The sequence below is a fragment of the Pogona vitticeps genome, chromosome 7 (genome assembly GCF_051106095.1).
Source record: "Pogona vitticeps strain Pit_001003342236 chromosome 7, PviZW2.1, whole genome shotgun sequence".
NCBI lineage: Eukaryota > Metazoa > Chordata > Lepidosauria > Squamata > Agamidae > Pogona > Pogona vitticeps.
In genome coordinates, this window is record NC_135789.1 from 13,131,765 (window position 1) to 13,151,734 (window position 19,970).

The 19,970-nt window shown below is 56.7% G+C and overlaps 2 protein-coding genes across 7 annotated transcripts in view; both read left to right on the forward strand.

Annotated features, from left to right (window-relative positions):
- Positions 1 to 3,924, forward strand: part of MAST3 (microtubule associated serine/threonine kinase 3) — a 91,302-nt gene extending 87,378 nt beyond the window's left edge. For all 6 annotated transcript variants that reach the window (XM_072977899.2, XM_020781017.3, XM_072977901.2 and 3 more), the window contains 2 exons: positions 257 to 444; positions 860 to 3,924. In XM_072977899.2, the coding sequence (XP_072834000.2) occupies positions 257 to 444; positions 860 to 1,986 (1,315 nt within the window). In that variant the 3' untranslated portion in view covers positions 1,987 to 3,924. The remainder of the gene's footprint in view (positions 1 to 256; positions 445 to 859) is intronic.
- Positions 3,925 to 5,704: 1,780 nt separating this feature from the next.
- PIK3R2 (phosphoinositide-3-kinase regulatory subunit 2) lies at positions 5,705 to 19,510 on the forward strand. Its single transcript, XM_020781016.3, has 16 exons — positions 5,705 to 5,817; positions 8,317 to 8,936; positions 9,544 to 9,636; positions 9,977 to 10,039; positions 10,483 to 10,617; positions 10,722 to 10,926; positions 11,424 to 11,509; positions 11,795 to 11,900; positions 12,766 to 12,864; positions 13,168 to 13,348; positions 14,611 to 14,736; positions 15,285 to 15,427; positions 15,553 to 15,729; positions 16,539 to 16,610; positions 16,758 to 16,928; positions 17,610 to 19,510. The coding sequence occupies exons 2-16, from the start codon at positions 8,603 to 8,605 to the stop codon at positions 17,800 to 17,802; spliced, it is 2,184 nt and encodes a 727-aa protein (XP_020636675.3). The 5' UTR covers positions 5,705 to 5,817; positions 8,317 to 8,602; the 3' UTR covers positions 17,803 to 19,510.
- Positions 19,511 to 19,970: the final 460 nt, after the last annotated feature.

Genomic DNA, 19,970 nt, shown 5'->3' on the forward strand with positions numbered 1-19,970 from the left:
GTGGGCTGCGGCTCCCTGCGCAGGTGGCCTCGGGGAAGTGGGGGGGGGGAGTCACTCTACCTCGGGACCAGATGGGGCCCAATCTCCTGCAAAGTTTGGGGCTCTGCCGCCCCTGCACCCCGAAACTCCTCATGCCAGACCTGGGGAGATGCAGAGCTTTGCCTGCCTGTCTGCAGGTGGGGTGGCTGCTTTTCTCCAAAAACGTGTGTTTGTTTCCATCCCCACTCTCCTCCCCCCACACCCCGTCTCTTCCCAGGCGGAAGTTCCTCTTCAAAAAGATCTCCAAGCAGTCGTCCTCCTCGGTGCTTCACACCAGCCGCAGCTTCTCCTCGGGGCTCCACCACTCGCTCTCCTCCAGCGAGAGCCTCCCGGGCTCCCCCACCCACAGCCTTTCCCCGGGGCCCACGCCGCCTTGCCGCAGCCCTGCCCCGGACTGCCCCCCAGGTAAGAAAGCGTGGGCACCCCACACGGTGTCTTCTGTCCCCCGCCCCCCGCTCTGGCCGGGCGTGGGGATCCTCAGACTCTTTCGGTCTGTGGCTGGTCGGTGGATTCTGGGGGTCGTCGTCCCAAAGCCTGTAGGTGAGAGGGAGCCCGGTAGAAGATAATCTCTGTCTCTCTTTGGCTCTCCCGGGCACTTTTCTCTCAGGAACGATGGCTGCCTGGTCTGGGAAGGCGGAGACGAGACAGAAATGTGGTGATCCAATTGGCTCACGCAGCTGCCCGTCCGGATGACCCACTGTAGTCTCCAAGGGAAGCCCCATGGAGAGGGGGATGTAGTAGTCAATACAAATGTCCCCCAATTGATTCCTAAGCAAATCAGCTCTCTTCTTTTTTCTTCTTTTCTTTTTTCCTGTCTCAGACTCCACCTCGCCTAAGAGCACCTCTCCGTCGTCCAGCACCCCCACCTCCCCGGCGGGCCACATCCGGCCCAGCTCTCTCCACGGCCTGGCGCCCAAGCTCGGCAGCCAGCGCTACAAGGTGGGCCGCCGGAAGTCCACCAGCAGCATTCCGCCCTCCCCCTTGGCCTGCACCCCTTCCTCGTCCTCTGCCGCGCAGCCCCCATCACCTCAGAGGTCCCCCTCGCCTCTCCCGCCCTTCGCCAAGGGCGGCCAGCCCTTCCAGGGGAAGACCCTCTCCCCGCCCACTGTGGTGCGCCAGGCCACCCGGCCCCGCAGCGCCGAGGGCTCCCGCTCGCCCCTCCTCAAGCGCGTCCAGTCGGCGGAGAAAATCCCCCCCTGCTTGGCCGAGAAGAAGGCGGGCGGCGGGCGGAAGCTGATGTTGGAGATGCCAGCCTCCGGGGAGGAGGGAGAGGTGGCTGCCCCCCGCCTCCGGGACTGGCCAGGGGACCGTCCCGACCAGGAACTGGTGGTCATGCGGCGGCTGAACTTATCTGAGCGCCGCGACTCGTTCAAGAAGCAAGAGGCGGTCCAGGAGGTGAGCTTCGACGAGCCGGAGCTGGTGTCCGGAGAGGAGGCCCCCGCAGAGAACCGGACGGCCCCCTGGCGCCCCGGCGGCCACCGAGCTTCCTGGGTGGAGGACCGGCTCCCCTGCTCCCCCCTGGCTGCCCCCGCCGAGCCCAAGCGGCCTCCAGTGCCTCACATCGCTGTGCAGGGAGAGGAGCTGCCTGAGGCCACGGCTGCCTGGGAGTGCCAGGGGTCCTACCCGGTCCAGCTGGAAGCCCGGGTCTACACTGAGCAGGATGATGGCACCACGGCCGTGGAGTACAAGAGCGTCTCCTCCCAGCGCCGGGGGAGCCGGGAGCAGCGGGAGGCCGGCCCGACCCTCCCGGGGGCGACAGCCGAGCGCAGGACAAGCCGGGACGAAAAGGACGGGCAGGCCGAGGAGCCGAGCCTGGCCTCCGCCCGAGCAGGAGAAGGGCCCGGGGACCCGGAGGGCTGCCTTTGGGGGCCCATGGAAGGCAGCAATGCCCTGGCAGAGCAGGCCCAGGGGAACCCGTGCCAGGATCCCCTCCTGGGGGAAAAGTAACCCGAGGCCAAAGGGGCAGGAAAGGCAGCCGGAGGGGTTCCGCTTTCCGCTCACCTTTTCCTCCCTGGCTACCTCTCTCTCCTTCCTTCCTTCCTTCCTTCCTTCCTTCCTTCCTTCCTTCCTTCCTTCCTTCCTTCCTTCCTTCCTTCCTTCCTTCCTTCCTTCCTTCCTTCCTTCCTTCCTTCCTTCCTTCCTTCCTTTCTTTCTTTCCTTCCTTTCTTTCTTTCCTTCCTTCTTTCCTTTTCCTTCCTTCCCCGAGGGACTGGGTTTCTCTTCGTATTCCACATGGGAGCGATTAGGGCTTGAAGTGCATCCAGCAACTGGACGATTCCTCTAGCCGGGCCGAAGGTCTTGGGCCCCTGGGGGGGGGGTGCTTTCGGAGCTCCCCCCCCCCCCAAGCCAGAAAGGCACCATCTCGCAGGTCCCGCCTGGCCGGCTTGCCCAGCCATGTCCGGAAGATGGGGGGGATCCCACTTTGTCTCCTGTTCTTTCCATTCCGAGCAAAAGAGCATCTTTGGAGAGGCCTTGCTGCCAGGAGGGGGGGAGTATATACCTCCCCCAAAAAAGTCCAAGTTCTAGAGATAAGGAAGCTGCGTCTTGTATTCTCCTGTGTCTTGTTTCCTTTTAAAACCCTGGTTTTTACTAATATCTTATCAAATGGCTCTTCTTTTAAAGCTTGCTTTAAAAAAAACACCTAAAATTCTAAGAAGGGCCATGTAAAAGCATGATGGGTTTTTGAGTTCCTGGAGAGAGAGAGGGGGGGGATCCTTGGAGGGGGGGGTTAGCAGGCTGAGCTCAGAGCGAGGTGGGGTCCCATCTGGGGGGTCTATCGCGTCCAGGCCCAACACTGTGTTCTGTGCTGGGGGGGCGGCTGCTGCACAAGCTTTCTCCCAACCTGGCACACTCGAGATGTGTTGAATTACAGCTCCCATCCTCCCCTCAAGCCTGAGAAGCGGGTCCAAAAGGTGGCTTAAGCCAGAACCTTCCCTGCCTTGAGGATCTGAGTTGAGTCGGTTCCTTTTTAAACTTCTTTCTCCCAGGGGTTGAGGGTCTCCGGCTGCAGAGCCCTCGGTTGGGAGTTCAAATCCCTCCTGGGGCCTCCTTGACCGGGGATGGACTGGATGTTCTCAAGGATCCCTTCCAGCTGTGACGTTTTAAGATTCTCTTCCCCCCCCCCAACACCCACTTTGTCCCTATCAGGAGAGGGAGAAAAGACTCCTAGTGGCGTTTGACCGCTTGATCGCAAGTACTAACTCAGGGAGGTCCACCCCTTAAGCTTTCTGGCCGTCTGGATCCCATTTGTGTCCCTGAAGCGCATGGAGGGAGGCGTGCAATCCTTGCCTGCATGCTTGCCCCTTTCCCTCCCCGCTGGTGCTCCCGAAACGGAGGCCCTCCCACAGAAGGAGCCCCCGGCTGTCGGTTTCGCCCGTCGCCTCCCTGGCTGGGCCAGGGGTTTGTTCCTTCCCCAGCACGGGTCCCTTCTCGTGGTGGAGGGAGGGCCCCGTCCTTGTTGCAAAAGCACGGAAAGGGGTCTACCGCCCCCGTGCCAAGTGTCTGGCCCTTCTGGCGTTTTTGTTCCTACGAGCGGCTCCCTGCTTTGGCCCCCGTGTTTGGGGGGGTCTCCCTTCGGGGGGCCCCCCCAGGTCCCGAGCATGGCCTTCCGCCCCAAATAACCACTAAACGCCCGCCACACATTTTGGGGTGTGTGGCAAAGAAAGCCAACGAGGGTCATGGGGCACCCGGTTTTATTTTCTTCCGAAGGGGTCGGAGTCGCCAAGGAGAGGGTGTCCCGAGTTCAAATCCTGTTGTGTCGGTTTGGCTGAGACTGTGAAACAGCCTCCAGGCTTTCCTGGGGGTGTGAGCGATGGTTGGAAAGGAAAATAATAAAATGCTGAGAGCACAGGGGCGGCAAACCCCCACCCCCCTGATTTTTACCCACTGCTGCGTTCCAGAGTCTTTCTTATCCACTTGGACCCGATCGGTTTTCCATGGATGGGGCTGAGATGGAGCAGGGCGGAGGGGCGGCTCCCTGGGACATTCTAAATGATCTGGCGCTTGACAAGAGGTCACCCAGTCTGGTTCTGGGGAATCTTGGGCCAGAACTTCTGAGGCCTGGGTTCGAATCCCCACTCAGCCACAGCCACTCCCTGGGGGAATGAATAGTGGAACTGGTAAAACCTCTCCTTTTACATATCTTGGTAACCTTGAAAACCCTATCGGGGGCCCTTATAAGCCTGTTCCGACTTGACCACAGAGCAGAGGGGGCAGCCGGCTTTGCTGGTTGGCGCAGGTTTATTTGTTTAATGTGCTTTTCGGATATCAACCCGAAAAAAAGGATCTTACTCTAAGCAAGAAGAATAGGCCTCAAAAACGGCAAGTGGGAGTAGGTGAAAAGAAGCGAACCCCCCTCAACAAAGTGGATGATGAAAACATTGAGATTTCGGGTAACTTGTCCGTGGATACCGATCCTGTATCATTTAAAGTGCTGCATTTAAAACAAGCTTGCCCATCAAAGTATCTCTAAATTGGTTGGCTGTGAATTAGGAATAATTTCTTACGGGGTTAAATTTGGTATGTTTCTCTTTGATTTATAAACCAAATATATATAAATTTAAATATAAAACAAGCTTGCTTATAAGGATAGGTGTAAATTCTTCTCTATGGCCAATAATTTATTATTCCTAAAAATTTTGCCTATTTTTCTCATTTGCTTTATAAGTCATTTCTCATGACCCGCTTTTGCAAAAGCGAAACAATTCAAAGAATTTTTAAAAAATTGACTTTAATTAGCTCTGCACCAAAAAAATGGCACGAAAATAGCTTGCGATGGCGTCATGGCACGTAGCTGAACGTTTCGGCCGCCTCGAGAACGTTCGGCTGTTTCCGTACAGGATTCGGAGTCCCTTTCGTGCCTAATCGGGTCTGCTCGGCGTCAGCCGGCACTTCCGCTGTAGAGCAATAGAGGTAGAGTTAGTTGCACAGCAGCAGGAAAGCTCCAGAATTCCGGTTTCCCATGGACACCTTATTTTCCTCCCACTTTAGATACGGAAGTGCCCGCAGTTCCGTTTGTATAAGTCGTTACTTCTTGTCTTTCCAAGAACCCAAGAAGGTGGAGAGTTACAGCTAAGGGCTGCAATTTTAAGGCCGATAATATTAAAAATACACGGGGAAGGGAGGACGACTGAAAATATGAAAAGAAAAAAAAAACATGAATACCAGAACTGGCCGCTAGAGGGAGCCAGAGACCAGGCTATGGAGACCGTTCGCTATAACCCGCGTTTTTCAGCATCTGCGGGGATGGAGGCTTGGAACCGAATTCCCCCGGATACGGGGCCCTCCTATACTGTTGTCCACGAACCCAAAGTATAAAGGGACGGTTTGGCCCTGAGCAGGCCATCAGGATCCATTAACTTTACAAAAGACCTACTCCTTGGTTGGTTGTCTACAATCCAGTGGGGGGGCGGGTATGGTTTAGCCCCCTGCACCCCCCACTTGAGGGCGACCCCATTGCATGAGACAGGGAGGGGAGGCAGATGTGAGAAAGCGGCCTGGAATCAGGGGGAAAACCCCTTTTCTGACTTCCAAAGGATCCCCCGATGTCTCGCTGTGACACAAAAGCGCCTCTTCTCTTCGGCCCCGAGGGCTTTCGGCAGCGCTCGGCCGTTTCCGACGCTCCGAACGCCTCCGCGCCGGCGCAGAGCGGGGGAGGGTAGCGAGCTCGGCTCTTTCCGGCGCCGCTCGGACCGAGCTCGGGCTTTTCCGCCTTCCTCCGGGCTGCCGCTGGGTTCCCAGGCTCGGGAGAAGGAGCGCGGCGCAGGCGAGCAGAGAGAGGTGGGCCGGGGGTCCCGGCGGGGTGGCGGGCGCCCGGGCCCCCTTTGCAAGCCCCCTTCCTCGGGGTCAGAGGCTTTCCAAGCCCCCCGGCCCCAGACATGGGTTGCAAACCCTTTGGGGGCTGGGGGGGGGCCGTGCAAAAGCCTCCCCCTTCTTTGGAGTGGGGGGGCGGTTTGCAAAGAAAAAGGACTTTTTGGATTTATTGTTACTTTGATTTCCACGGCAATCGCGGGGGATTCCCCCCCTCCCCCCCCCCGACCTTGGAAAATGAATTTGAAATTAAGATCAGGGCAGGGGAGATGGGGCAGATCCGCTCCCGGAGAGATTTGGAGGAATGGGGGGGGGGGGAATGTGCTTTGCATCTTTGGGGCGGGGGAGGAAGGGGGAGGGGGTCTTGTTTGGGGCCAAAAAATATTAATTTAGGAAAAAATGGGACGTTTTCTTTGTTCCTCCCCCCCACCCTCCTTTGCTTCTTCTCCATCTCCTGCCTTGGGTTTGTGGTCTTTTTATTTTATTTCATTTCATGTTGTTGCAATTTTGTTCTACATTTTGTAGCAGCTTCCTTTAATCTGATTTGAAAGGTTTTCACCCCGCCCTGCCTCCCCCAAAGCCCCCCCCAGCTTGAAAATAAGCCAGGAGGTGGGAGGGAGGGGGGGTCGGTTGCTTTTGGGGTCCCCCTCCCCCTCCCACCCACCCCTTGGCTCTCTCTTTTCCCTATCTGGGTGGAAGGACCCCAGAAATGTGGGGCAGATCCTTGAACCCAGGATCGGGGGGGGGGGGGAAGGATGGTCACAAAAGGAGACTAAGTTGGGGGGGGGGGGCAAGAGCCCTTTTTTCCTTTCCAGCTGCCTTAGCAGAGAGAGGGGCTTGGCTCCCTCTTCGGCGAAATCAGGGGGGTGTGGAGGACCCCTCCCCCAAATCTCCTCGAAACTCCTTCCTCCCTCCCTTCCCCCCCAACAAAATTCAAGCAGAAGGAATGAGGCTTATTAACTGATTTTTTAAAAAAATATATATTCCAATATGTTTTCCCTGCTTTTCCCCTTCCAAGCCCCCCCCCAGAGCCCTTCCTTGGGGTCCCAGAGGACTAGCTGGGGGGGGGCTTCCCGGAAGCCCAGTGGCCAGCGTGGGCACACCTCTTTCCTTCTGGCACCGGAAATACTCTGCGCATGCTTGCGTGCCCCCTTGCCCTTTTCCAGTTCCCCTTCTCAGGGGTGTCCTTGGGGGCTCTGTGGCCCCATCAGGATCGTGGCCTTGGGGGGGGGTTCCAGACCCCTCCCCTCCTCCCCCCTTCTTTTTTCGTCTCCATAACCATCCTTTATCCATCTCTCTCCCCATTCCTCTCGAACCCAGGGCTGGTGGGTTCCCGCCTCCCCCATAACCCTTCCCAAAACCCTTCCAGACGCTTCCGCTAGGCTATTTGCTAAGCTCCAGGTTCGAATGTCGCTCTTCCTCATAGGCCACCAGGCTATTTCCTTGATCCCCGTCCTTCACCCCCCCCCCTTTCACAACTGGGCTTTGCAATATAGACACAAGCGAGCCTCCGGAGATTTCCCCCAGGGGAGGGCCCGATCCTCCTTGAAAGCCCATTTGGGGATCAACCTCTTGCACCTCTGAAAGAAATAATTAAGACCCCCACTCCAGGTCGAGTGCGAATCCTTCTGGGGCAGAGAGAACTGTGCCTGCTTTGTCTCTCCAGCGGCACCTGGCGCTCCCTCCCTCCCTCCCTCCGTCCCTCCCTCTCGCTTGCTCTCCAGCACAAATCCTGCCCAGACGAAGAAGCCCATCTGTCGTAAAGCTCGGCCCGCTTGGCAGGGGAGCACGGCCTGCGTTTAGCTGGAGCAGCTGCCGAAATTCCTCACGTCAGGGGGAGCTGAGGAGGAGCAGGATCCGGCGCGGGAGGGAGACGCACGCCTGTCTTCCATGGGGAGCCAAAGTTGCTCCCTCAGCCCCCTGCCTCTCCCTTTGCGTCCCTGAAAGGGTTCCAATTCCCATCCTCCCCATTTGGGCCCCGGACGAACTTCACAACGATTCGGGCAATCGGTGGCTTTGGGGGTGGTTGGCCAGGCTTCCTTGGCTTGGCTTTGGGGGGGGGGGCGAAGGTCTGCCCCCCCACGGTGGGGCCTCTTCCGTGGCGGCCCCCGCAGATGGGGCACCAGTCCCTGGGGGGGAGAGCGATCTGAGGGTTCAAGCTTTTGAGGAACAGGAAAGCGTTGCTGTGTGTCTTGCTGAATGCCCAGAGAGGAGTGGGGTTGAAAACGGCAGCCCTTTTGCTTCTGGGCTTACACCCAGCGTGCTCATTGCAGCCAGAGTCATTCTGCAGCTGACTGCCCTGGCAGCGGGAGGCTCAACACTGGGATCGTATTGAGGAGAGGGGCCCGGGGCTTTTTGGGCGGGGAAAGCAGGTGCTTCTGAAGGAGACGCTTCCACGGGAGCAAAGGGGTCGGCACGACGGAGCCCCCTTTCGTGGATGATAGGAACCCTCTCTCTTCCCCTCCCCAGGATCCCGTCCTGCCCATCAGGGAGCATCTTGGGGGTCCTGAGGCCACCACCGGTCCGTCGTCACTGCCCTACTCGCGCCGGATGATGCTCCTCACGTTCTCCCTCTGTTCCATCATCTGGCTGAACCGGGGGTTCAAATTGCGGGAGTGGACCTCGACTTAGGGGGCCCGGCTCGGCCGCTGCAGCCCCTCCATGCAGGCCCCGTGAGAGGGCAGAAGGAAGGCTCACTGCTCCGTGTCCCTCCTCCAGCCGCGGCGGCCCCTCCCGGTCTCCCCGGAGGGGCGCCATGGGGAGCACCGAGGGGTTCCAGTACCGAGCCCTCTACCCCTACCGGAAGGAGCGCGAGGAGGACATTGACTTGCTCCCGGGAGACCTCCTGGTCGTGAGCAAGGGGGCCCTCCAGGCTCTGGGTTTTAAAGACGGCGACGAGCAGGTGCCGAACCAGATTGGCTGGATTTTGGGGGTCAATGAGCGCACCAAGCAGAAGGGGGACTTCCCTGGCACCTACGTGGAGTACGTGGGGCCTGTGAAGATCGCCCTGCCCTCCCACCGGCCGAGAATGCCCCGACCTCTGCCAGCTGCCCCCGGATCGGGCCTGCCCCATCTGCATGAGGAGCAAGGTAAGGCAGAGGGGTCTCCCCTAGTGGCCGACGCGGCAGGGTGCCGCCCGGGAGGGAGGCGGGTGGCGGCCAAGATTTGTTGCACTTTCTCCGACCAGCTCCCCGGCTTTTCTTTGTAACCTCAACCCCATATCCGCAGGGGAATCGGTCACAAGCCCCCCGCGGATGCTGAAAAACGTGGATGATAGCAAACGCTATCGGTAGCATGGCCTCTGGCTCCCTCTGGTGGCTGGTTCTGGCAACATCGCCTTTAAAAACATGCCTTTCTAGGGTTTTTCTTATCGTTCCTGTTGTTGGGCTGTTTCCGCGCTTGGGAGTTTCTCGGAAAGCCGGCTCCCCTTCTCTGTCTCGGTTGCAAATGTCCAAGTTTGGGTTTTTCGGGATGCATGGGGATCCCGGCATGGGGGAGGGACACAGCTGGACTAAGACGCTGCTGGCCTTTTCCTGTGGATTTCGGCTGTCGCTGTGGGGCAGCGAGAACCCCCCCCCCCAGCTTTGCTTTGGGCATAGCCGGGCCAGATGCTTGGGGTGGGCAAGTCGGCGAGTCCTTCTGAGATCAGTCGGGTTGCAAGACCCAAAACCCGCCTCCTCTCCCCGGTTTTTCCAGGCTTCGCCCTCCCGGAACTTGCCGAGCAGTTTGGGCCCCCAGAGGTGGCCCCACCTTTAGTCTGCCAGCTGGTGGACGCGGTTGAGAAGAAAGGTGAGCGGCGGTGGCCGGAGGGCTTGTGTAGTATCATTAAGACAAGCCAGTCCCTGAGCCACGATGGCCACTTAAAGGTGGGGGGGGACACCCCTTTCTTTATAGACATCCCTCCCACCGCTTTCCGGGGGTGGCGTTGGGGGGAGCTCTCTGTCCCTGAGCTGTGAAGTTCTTACTTTGATGGGGTAAAATGTACGCCTCTGGTTCCAAGTCCCATGTGCCACGCTAGGAGACACACGCCCCCCGGAGCCCAGGGCAGCCCCCCCTCCCCAAGAGTCTCCTGTCGCTCTCGGGCAGCTCATCCAACCGTCCGCGGGGGGGGGGTGCTTTTCCTCCGCAGGGCTGGACAGCAAGATGCTCTACAGGACGCCGGGCGCGGAGCTGAGGCCAGCGCTGAGAGCCGGTAAGTGGCGGTTCCTCTGGGAGGGACGGGACGGGGGGGGGCAGGTCGGGAGTCCCCGAGGAACCTCTGTAGCCCTCTGGCCAGATTGGTTGCGGATGCTGGGAGTTGTGATCCAGAAGCCAAAGCGTATCCCACATCGGCCGAAGCTCAGCTTCGCTGGAATGGGGACCAGGGAGCGAGAGGGGTCTTTCGCTCTTGCCGGGGGGCCTGGCCACGGCTCGGCGTTTGGTAACCCACAGGATGCGTCGTAACAAAGGCCACGAACAGCCACATTTTAGGCCTCCAGGAGCAGGTTCTGACCCCGGGAACCCTGTCCAGAAGGCATGGCCTCTGGCTTTTCCAACTGGCCGGTGCTGTCGGGGAGATGGTGGCTGGACCGGGAGGGGCCCGCCGGCTCGCCCTTGCTGATGCCAACCCCCCCCCCCCCTCTTTTCTGCTTGCAGACGGGGCTGCCCCCGGTGACCTCGAGGCCCTGGACGTTGTCTCTCTTGGCGAAGCCCTCAAGCGCTACCTCCAGGACTTACCCACCCCGGTGGTACCTGCCAGTGTGCACAGCGACATCCTTCGGGTGCTCCACGGTGAGTGCACCGCGCTGGCCAGGCCAGGGGTCGGAGGAGGCGGGAGGGGGCAAAGCCCTGTTATTTTATTTTGGGGCCTTTCCGACCTCTGGCCCTCTCCGCAGAAGCCCCCCAGCCTGACATTTGCCAGAAGCAGCTGCTGTCGGTCCTGGAGCTGCCGGCCGTCCCCCTCGCCCACCTCCTCACCCTGCAGTTCCTCTTACGCCACTTGGCCAAAGTGGCCGAGCAAGCCGAGAGCAATGGGCTGGATGCGAGAGCCCTGGGCGAGATCTTCGGGCCCCTCCTTTTCCGGCCACCGGCCGCTGCCAGGTACGTGAGCCTCGACTCCCCCCTCCCGGGGAACAATGCCAAGGAAAGTGGAGAAGCGAGAAAGCCGTCCGACGAGGTGCCGAGCGTGCCATTCGAACCAGAGGTTGGAGGCGTTTTGTTTTTCCCGTCATCCACCAGTTATTCTGACCAAGAGGATCACAGAATCGTGAAGCTGGAAGGGCCCTGTAAGGCCATCAAGCCCAACCCCCCAAGCTTAGGGCAGGGAAAGAGGAACAGTGAACGGGAGATGGATTGACTCAGCAAAAGAAGCCATAGCTTTTAGTTTGCAAAAGCTTAAGGATTTTCGCACAGCGGATAAGTGAATCAGTGGATGCTGATCCTGCAGACAGGTTGGGGGTTCCTACTGTATTTCTTACTGTGGGATTTTGCTGCTTATTTCCCTACACGAGGTGCTTTCTTGGGTCTGGGTTGCTGAGTGGGCTCAGCTGCCTGCCTGCCGACAGGGTGCGTTAATGCTGGTGCAATTCTCTCTGCAGCGCTGAACCAACGCTGGACGTCTCTGCCTTCTTCCTGGAGACCCTTCTCCAAGCCAAGAGTTTTCAGCCGGATGCACCCCCTCCAGGTAGGCGCCTGGGTTTTCCACACCCGAGTGGGGGCAGGAACTGGGGGAGAGAACGGGTTATTAGGAGGACCATGGGATCCGTGAGGGATCGATTCCAAGCTCCCCCCCCTTCGGATGCCGGAACACGCGGATATGTGGAACACTTGGCTTCCCTTTGGTGCAAAGGCAGGGGTCCAGGCTTCAGACCCAGAGGTGGCGGTCAGCAGAATTCGGGCCTGATTCGGGGCAGGAGGTGGGTGTTTAAGAAACAACAGGCGGGTTGAATCTCTGCCTCTTCTCTTGCAGCTCTGCCCCCGAAACCCCCCAAGCCGAAGCCCACGGCCGCCACCCTAGCCTGTGGGAATGGCGGCCTTCTCCAGGACGCCGAGTGGTATTGGGGCGATATCTCCAGGTAACTCAGTTTATGGGGGAAGATCCAGCAGGGAGATACCCAGTGGTAGTCTCCTAATCACTGCGGTCAGTTCTCTCCTCTTGGAAACAGCTTCGGGCATCCTCTTAAATTGGCCGTTTTGTCGAAATCGCGAAATCCGGAGACCCAGATTTGTACATCTTTCGCATCAGAGGCGGGAGGGTTTTCCTTCTTCCCTGTCGCTCTCAGGCCGACCAGTATCGCCTCCCACTGGGCAAAAGCAGACCTCGGCCAAACTTGGCAAAGTTACTCTTTGTTGGCCCACCTAGAACCAATCCGCCCAGCCTAGAACCGGCAGCCGAGAGGGACTTCTGTCGGGAAGTCAAGATTCCCCCCCCCCCGGGTCTAGGCATCGGCCCTGCTCAGAGTGGTGGTATAAAAGCAGGATAAAAATGTATTTTTTTGATTGGCTTCTGTTTTTAATTTAATTCTAGTTTAATTAATTCTCGTTTAAAGTTTGGCACCCTTACTGATTATAGCTTTTAAGCGTTCTTAAGCGATTTGGGTCCGTTAAAGAAGATAGGCGGAGTAAAAATATTTAAAGTAAATATCTGAAAGGCTGCATCCTCCCACGCATGCCTGCCCAAGCTTTTAAGATCTGCGGGGGGGGGGAGATTTCCAGGTCCAGGACGTCCCGGCCAAGAAGGGTCAGCTTGGCCCCCTGACCGGTAGGTAGCACGTGGAACTTCAAGCCGGCCATTCAAGGCCAACAGTCGCAAAATCTGACCGCCTGTAACCTCGTCCTCTGGGGAGCCCCATCAGGGTCTCAGGGATGCCCGGACGGAACAACATTCGCTGTGTCTTTTTGGGCAAGGGACCCGATCTACTCTTTTTCCGCTTCCGTCAGGGAGGAGGTGAACGAGAAGCTCCGGGACACGCCCGACGGCACTTTCCTGGTGAGAGACGCATCCAGCAAGATCCAGGGGGAGTACACCCTAACACTCAGGTGAGGAGAGTGGGGCTCATCCCTGCCTGGTTGGGGGGGCAGCCCTGGGAAGGGGGCAGCAGCAGGAGAAAGCTCTGAAAGAGGGCGGGGGCTTGGAAACGATGCCCCATGGATAGTGCAGCCCTACCGTGTTTGGGGCTAGTACTGGGAGACCAAGAGAGAGAGAAAGAACACGAGGAAGAAATTCACAACCAGCCCTTTTTAACAGGGAGCAGCTGGTGGAAATCCATTTGCTATAGCCAACCCGTCAGGAAAAAGAGAGGAGGAAGTTATTCATCAGCCCTTGTTTCTCTCCTCTCACAGGAAAGGTGGGAATAACAAGCTGATCAAGATCTTCCACCGGGATGGCAAATACGGCTTTTCGGAGCCCCTGACCTTCAACTCGGTGGTGGAGCTGATCAACCACTATCGGCACGAGTCCCTCGCCCAGTACAACGCCAAGCTGGACACCCGGCTGCTCTACCCCATCTCCAAGTACCAGCAGGTGAGGGGGAAACGGCCGGAGGAACGATCACGATAAGTTAGTGCAGGTAAACAGAGCCACATAGATAGGGGCAGTCTACCTTTGGGTACCAGTGATGAGAGACAATACGAGGAGGGTTGCCCTTCCCTTGTGCATTTCTCAGAGGTTTCTCTTCTCCTTCCTTCCCTCACCTCGAGAGAGCTTACTGGTCTAAATGGATCCTTTTTGGGGGCCTGTTCTGAGTTCAGAAGTATATCTATATCTATATACATACCATATTTTTCTGTGTATAAGACGCCTCCCACCTATAAGACGCCTCCCACTTTTCTAACCCAAAATTAAGAAATCTATGTGGGGCTTAGCAAGTGTAGGGGAAAAGGGATCAAAGCACTGCAGGATCGCTTTGATCCCTGCTTTCCCCTCCACTTGTTTTTGTTCTCTCCTCAGCTTAATTCCGTGTATAAGATGACCCTCAATTTTTATTCTAAAGATTTTAGACAAAAGTATAGTCTTATACATGGAAAATACAATATATATTGAGCTACGGCTACCTGCATAACTAGTGGGGGGAAGTAACTTCCAGGTCCCTACCTGAACTAGAAATGCATGAGCAGGAGTCAGAAATGTAATTGAGTGCTCTGATCATCCTTCGCCCTCATTATCCTTCTCTCAATCCTGGCTCAAAAGGCCAAAACAACAGGACTTGGACGGAGTCAAAGACCGACACTTAACGAGACAGCAGGAAGCTTGTCTAAAAATTAAGTCCTTGACAGCAAGGAGGCACTAACGTCACCAAAGTCATGAGCAACAGTCAAATCGCATCGTTTGCTGTAAAATTTAACTTTTGTTGTGAAGGTTCTCGCAGATCAGGATAACGAGAGTTTGAGTTTTATTATTATACGGCCATAGACCCGAACATTCAAGGAGAAAAACATTATGAGGGTAACGAATCCCATGGAACGAATGCGTTCTAGGTTTTGTTGCCCACGAGAGGCCACCGTTGCCTTCCCGTCTGGCCTTTGGGCGTCTGGGGAAATCGGGAGGTGGGGATCCGACCGGCTTCTCTGAGCCCGACCCGGCCGGCTGGCTTGACTGCTTGGTCTCTGGCGGCCAGAGGGGCCAGCCCTGGAGAGCACTCTGCAGGTTTCCACCCTGCTGGGCATGGTTTTTCTCCTTGGGGGGGGGCGGTTACTCCCTCCCTCGATATCCCACCCCGCGAGGGGGTTGTCGGCGGTGGTGCCGGGCCTCTCACTGATCCATTGGCCTTCCTCCTTCTCTGGCAGGACCAAGTTGTGAAAGAAGACAGCGTGGAGGCCGTGGGGGAGCAGCTCCAAGTCTACCACCAGCAGTACCAGGACAAGAGCCGCGAGTACGATCTCCTCTATGAGGAGTACACGCGCACCTCACAGGTAACAGTGGCTGGTGCCTGCAGCAGTGCACACCCCCCCCATGGTCTGAGGGGGTATCGCCCTGGGGTCAGAGTCTCCTGAGAAAACATGAAGCAGTGCTGTCAGAGTTGTCCTTGTGGGCAGAGTTTTAGGACTGGGGAGGAAAATGCCGACATCTACCTTGTTTTCAACCCCCCAATATCTGAACCTTGGGGTGATGGGCACTTGAGTCACCTCCGACGGACGGCCGCCCAACGAGTGATGGCCCTCCCAAACGGGCCTTGCTTTTCCCCGCCGCGAGGGTCTCCTCTTCCAGCACTATCTCTTCTTTCATTTTGCTTGGGTCCAGCCAATCTGGTCACCTTCCAGCTCACGGTGACCTTAGGAAGGAACCATCTCTGGAAGACGAGACTCTCAGGGGCAGGGAAAAAGCAGAGAGAGGAATCCCCAGAAGGTAGCCGTGGTTTTTCTCTCGGGGTATTTGGCACAGTTTCCGTCAAGGAGTGATCTTTCTCTCTCTCTCTCTCTCTCTCTCTCTCCCCCCACCCCACCCCCGCCACGGGGGTCAGGAGCTGCAGATGAAGCGGACGGCCATCGAGGCCTTCAACGAGACCATCAAGATCTTCGAGGAGCAATGCCAGACGCAGGAGAAGTGCAGCCGGGAGTACCTGGAGCGCTTCCGTCGGGAAGGGAACGAAAAGGAGCTACAGCGGTGAGTCGTGGGGGCGAGCCGTGGGGGGAGGCTGGGAGGGGTGCCCGGGACCCCAGCAAGGGCACCCTTGGGCACAGGGCCACCCCCCGATCTTTGAACCCTTCCTCCTCCCCTGGAAACCCCAGGATCCTGATGAACTCGGAGAAGCTGAAGTCCCGCATTACGGAGATCCACGACAGCAAGACGAAACTGGAGCAGGACCTCAAGCAGCAGGCGGCCGAGAACCGGGAGATCGACAAGCGCATGAACAGCCTGAAACCCGACCTGTTGCAGCTGCGGAAACTCCGAGACCAGTACCTGGTGTAAGTGCGTCCCAACACCGGTGCCTCCCCCCAGGGGAAAAAAAACTCACACAAACCCCTAAAGCCCCCACCCCGGATCAGGGGCTTCCCAACTTCTTATCCGAGAAGAAGGGCAAGCCTGCCCTCCGGTGGTCGTTCTGTGCAGTGCAGCCTCTGCCACCCCTCTGCTTGATTTGGACTAGAAACAAAATTAAATCCATTCCAAACAAGAACTCCTGTAATTTGTTCTCCAGGTTTCCTCTTCGTCTCTACTTTAGAAGCCAGGGCCAGGAGTCCCGAAACCGGCTTTTCCAAGCCGTACTTTGTACAAACGGGTTGACATCTTTTAAGCTGAGCCATAAATCTTTAATTAATTTATATGTATAGAAGGACTGTGGTGTCCATGAAGTGGGGGGTCGGTTCCAAGCCCTCCCACCCACGGATGCCAGAAAATGTGGATAATCGCAAACACTTATTTCAATAGCAAATGCTATGTGTGACAGGGTCTCTGGCTCCCTCTTGTGGCCAGTACTGGTCACTTTCCTTATTTTGTATATGTGTTGGGGATTTTTCTTTTTAATATCTTTAATTTTATAATAATAGTTTATGGTGGCTGACGACCAGGAAGATTAAAACACTTTTAGATAAAACCACATGATATCAGAGACGTTGGTCAAGACAGGTCACCGTCTATGTGTATCCGTGGATAACTAATCCAGCGGATAAAACAGTCCTCCTGTATCCTTAATTTGCTTCTATCTATGTCTATACCCTGTCTAGAAAGGCAGGGAGGCTCACGCTGCTCTCTTGCTCTCCCCCCTCCCTGCCAGGTGGCTGACGCAGAAAGGCACTCGCCAGAAGAAGATCAATGAGTGGCTCGGGATCAAGAACGAGACGGAAGAGTAAGCAGCGCGTGAGGAGGTTGGGGTTGGACTAGATGACCTTCCGGGTCCCTCCCAGCCCTCCAGGTTTGGGGTCATCTCCTGTTGCAGGGGACCGCCTGGGCGAGAGGCGAGGGTTGACATCCCCCTTGTTCTCCTGCCTTGCAGCCAGTACTCCATGATGGAAGACGAGGAGGAGCTTCCCCATCATGAGGAGCGGACGTGGTACGTGGGGAACATCAACCGCATCCAGGCGGAGGAGATGCTGACCGGCAAGCGCAACGGGACCTTTCTCATCCGGGAGAGCAGCCAGAGGGGTTGCTACGCCTGCTCTGTGGTGTAAGTCTCCCACAGATACACAAACCAGTTTTTTAAAAAGTCCTGTGTTAATTTAACGGTGTGGTTCCCCGTATCCAAAGGGATCGGTATCCGCTGATCCACTTATCCATGGTCTGGAAAATATTAAAAGAAAAGTCCTAGAAATATAAGTTTTAAATCATCCAAGTCAAGAGAATTGGCCACGAGAGAGAGCCAGAGACCGTGCTCTTTAGAGCGTTTGCTATTAAAATAGTGTTCATGATTATCCACGTTTTTCAGCCTCTGTGGAGCACTTTGGAACGGATCCACCATGAATACAGGACTCCTAATGTACTTTGGAAAAAAGACCAAAATTCTTGCCTTATTTAGCAATGTCCACCTCTGGTGCCTCCTCTGTCCTCTCGATTCGGGGAGGGGGGCAGCTGCTCTCTTTTAAAAGCCAACACCTCTGTTTGATTACAGGTCTCTTTCAGAGTTTGTTGTTGGCCATTTGGAGGACTACGAGGTCCAGGATTCCCCAGCCGAGGGAATTGTGCGGGGTTATAGCACCCCCTCTCAAAGTGGTGTTCCCCGTTTTTCTCTGTCTCTTCCTGGGACAGCTGCTGCCTTGGCAGCCCCCACCCACCTACCCACCTCCCATTTTCCCCTTGGGATGCCTGGACCTTCATCTTCTTCCTCTCTCCCTCTGTGCCTCCCTCGCAGGGTGGACGGCGACACCAAGCACTGCGTCATCTACAAGACGGTGACCGGCTACGGCTTCGCCGAGCCCTACAACCTCTATGCCTCCTTGAAGGAGCTGGTCCTGCACTACAAGCACACCTCCCTGGTGCAACACAACGACTCGCTCAACGTCACCCTGGCTCACCCCATCCTCTCGCAGCCTCCGCCGAGATGAAGGACGGGAATCTGCCCCCGCTCGCGCCGCCGTTTGCCCCCCCACTTCCCCCCCAGGCCCCCTCAGCTGCCGTATAGGATTGGGGGAGAGGGGTGGAACGACAGGTTTGCGGGATCTGAACTCTCTCCCAACCTTTCCCTCTCCGTGGCCCACCACCTCCTCCCCTTCCGGCCCCACAGGTACCATTTTCCCCCTCTTATGTGCTGGTACGGTTCTTGGGACATTTTCCCCTACAGTGTGCACACGGGGGGGGGGGGAAACCCTCTCCCCACTCCGAAACCGGGAGCTTTTCCAGACTGCTTTCTCCCTGGGATCATATTTGGTGAGGAATTCACCCCCCCGATTCCAGGGCATCCCCCGCTGGCCGGTCTTCCCTTGGCCAGAGGCTCTTCTCCCCACCCCACCTGTGCCATCAGGCAAGGGATATTGTTGGGGGGGGGTATCGCCCCCTCCTGTGCGCTGCGGGTTTTGTCCCTGAACACACCCATGTTGCCCGAACCCTTTTGGCCAGCCTCCATAGCTGGCTCTTGGCCCAACCGTGTGAGCACTTTACCTCCCCCGGGGGCAGCTATGGGGTGGGGAAGAGTGATTAGTGGGGGGGACGCATTTCCTGCTCTGTGTCCCTTCATGGCTGCTCTGCCTCTTTCCAGTCTCTCCCCAGGGCTCTTTATCCCAGGATCTGGGGGGGGGGGTACAGCCCCTTGGGTGGGTTTGATCCCATGTTGGGGCAGATGGAGAAATGAGACCCCCAACTGTTGCGGGGTGGAGACGGTCATCGGGGCCAGGCCCTCCTCTTTTTCCTGCTCGCTCTCCTTAAAGGTCTCGCATCCCCCTCGGACCAAAGCCGGCTGATTCACAAATTCCTCTGCTCCCCCCATTCTTAAGTCTGTATCTGAATCTTTTCTTGCACCCGGCACGGTGGACGTCTCCCCAGATGCTTTGGTGGCCTTCCCAAAGGAGAGGAGGAAGGGGGGGGAACGGACCAAATATTTTTAGCCAACGGGCTGCCCCCGCCCCCCGGCTTCCCTCCCCAACGCCGTGCCCAAGTTGTGGAGCCGTTGGATGTCCCCGGAAGCTGCCCCGTAGCCATGCCGCCCCAGGGCCGGGATCTGTTCTGTGTGCAGTTTTTTTTCCTTTGTCTTCTTAATGGAGAGGCCTCGTCTGGGACCCCAAGTTTGGCAAAGTTACTTTCCCCCCCCAGATCTTGTCAGATTCCCCCACAGCCGGGAGGGGTGTGTGTGTATGTGTGCAAGACCTCCCCTCTTTTGCAAAGCGGGCCCGGATCGAAATAATCCCACTTTCTAAGCCATGTATTTTGAGTGCAGAGTGAGGAGTTGTCTCTGGCTTTTATGGGAGCTGTGTTGTGATGATGATGGAAGGCTGAATGGGCTCAGCTCCGTGGGACGCCCCCCCATCCCCCCGGAGCCAAATATCCCCGTTCCTTCATGTTCTAGATATATATGCAATAACACCCACCGCCTTGCGATTCCAGCCCCCCCCTTCTTCATCCCAGCCATCATTTTTACCCAAGTTCCTTTCTGTTTAAAAAAAAAAGGGGAAAAAAAGAAAAATAGTTTACGTACTTCAATCCTTGTAACCTCCAGTATTTGTGTCAGGATTTGTTACTGTAAGATTTAAAAAAAAAAGAGTTTTGTACGGTACTTCAAAAGGGAAAAAAATATTAAAAAGACATGAGATCAGGCAGAAATATTGGATTATTATTTTATTTCCCCACCGCTACCTCTTTGCAAAAGAGAAGGGTTGAAAGTAATTTAAAAACGAGAACAAAAAGCATTTAAAAATAATAATAAATTGCCGCAGGGGCCGTCCGAAGACTGAAAGGCGGAACCATGATTGAGGAACTGGGTCGCTGGCGATTTGGGTAGGCGGTTTTGTGGTTTTTCGCAGGAAAGGAGAACTGAGACTTAAGGCGTGCCTTCAACTCTTATTTGGGACATGGGGGGGGCAGGAGAGCCAAAGGGTGCCTTTATAGGATCCAGAGGTCAACAAACTGCTTCCGTGGCTCGAGTTGCGTCACTTTTCAAAAGTTCTAGAATCATAGAGTTGGAAAAGGGGCCTCGCAAGGCCATCCAATCTAACCCCCTGGCAGGCATTTTCTTTTGAACGGCTCTAATAGTTCAGATCCCCCCCGCCCGCCCGAGATTCAG

Excerpts from the sequence above, each read along its gene's own strand:
- PIK3R2 (XM_020781016.3), top strand. The coding sequence starts at position 8,603 with ATGGGGAGCACCGAGGGGTTCCAGTACCGAGCCCTCTACCCCTACCGG. Across the intron at positions 8,937-9,543 it reads CCATCTGCATGAGGAGCAAG|GCTTCGCCCTCCCGGAACTT; the intron begins GTAAGGCAGAGG and ends CGGTTTTTCCAG. Across the intron at positions 10,040-10,482 it reads GAGGCCAGCGCTGAGAGCCG|ACGGGGCTGCCCCCGGTGAC; the intron begins GTAAGTGGCGGT and ends TTCTGCTTGCAG.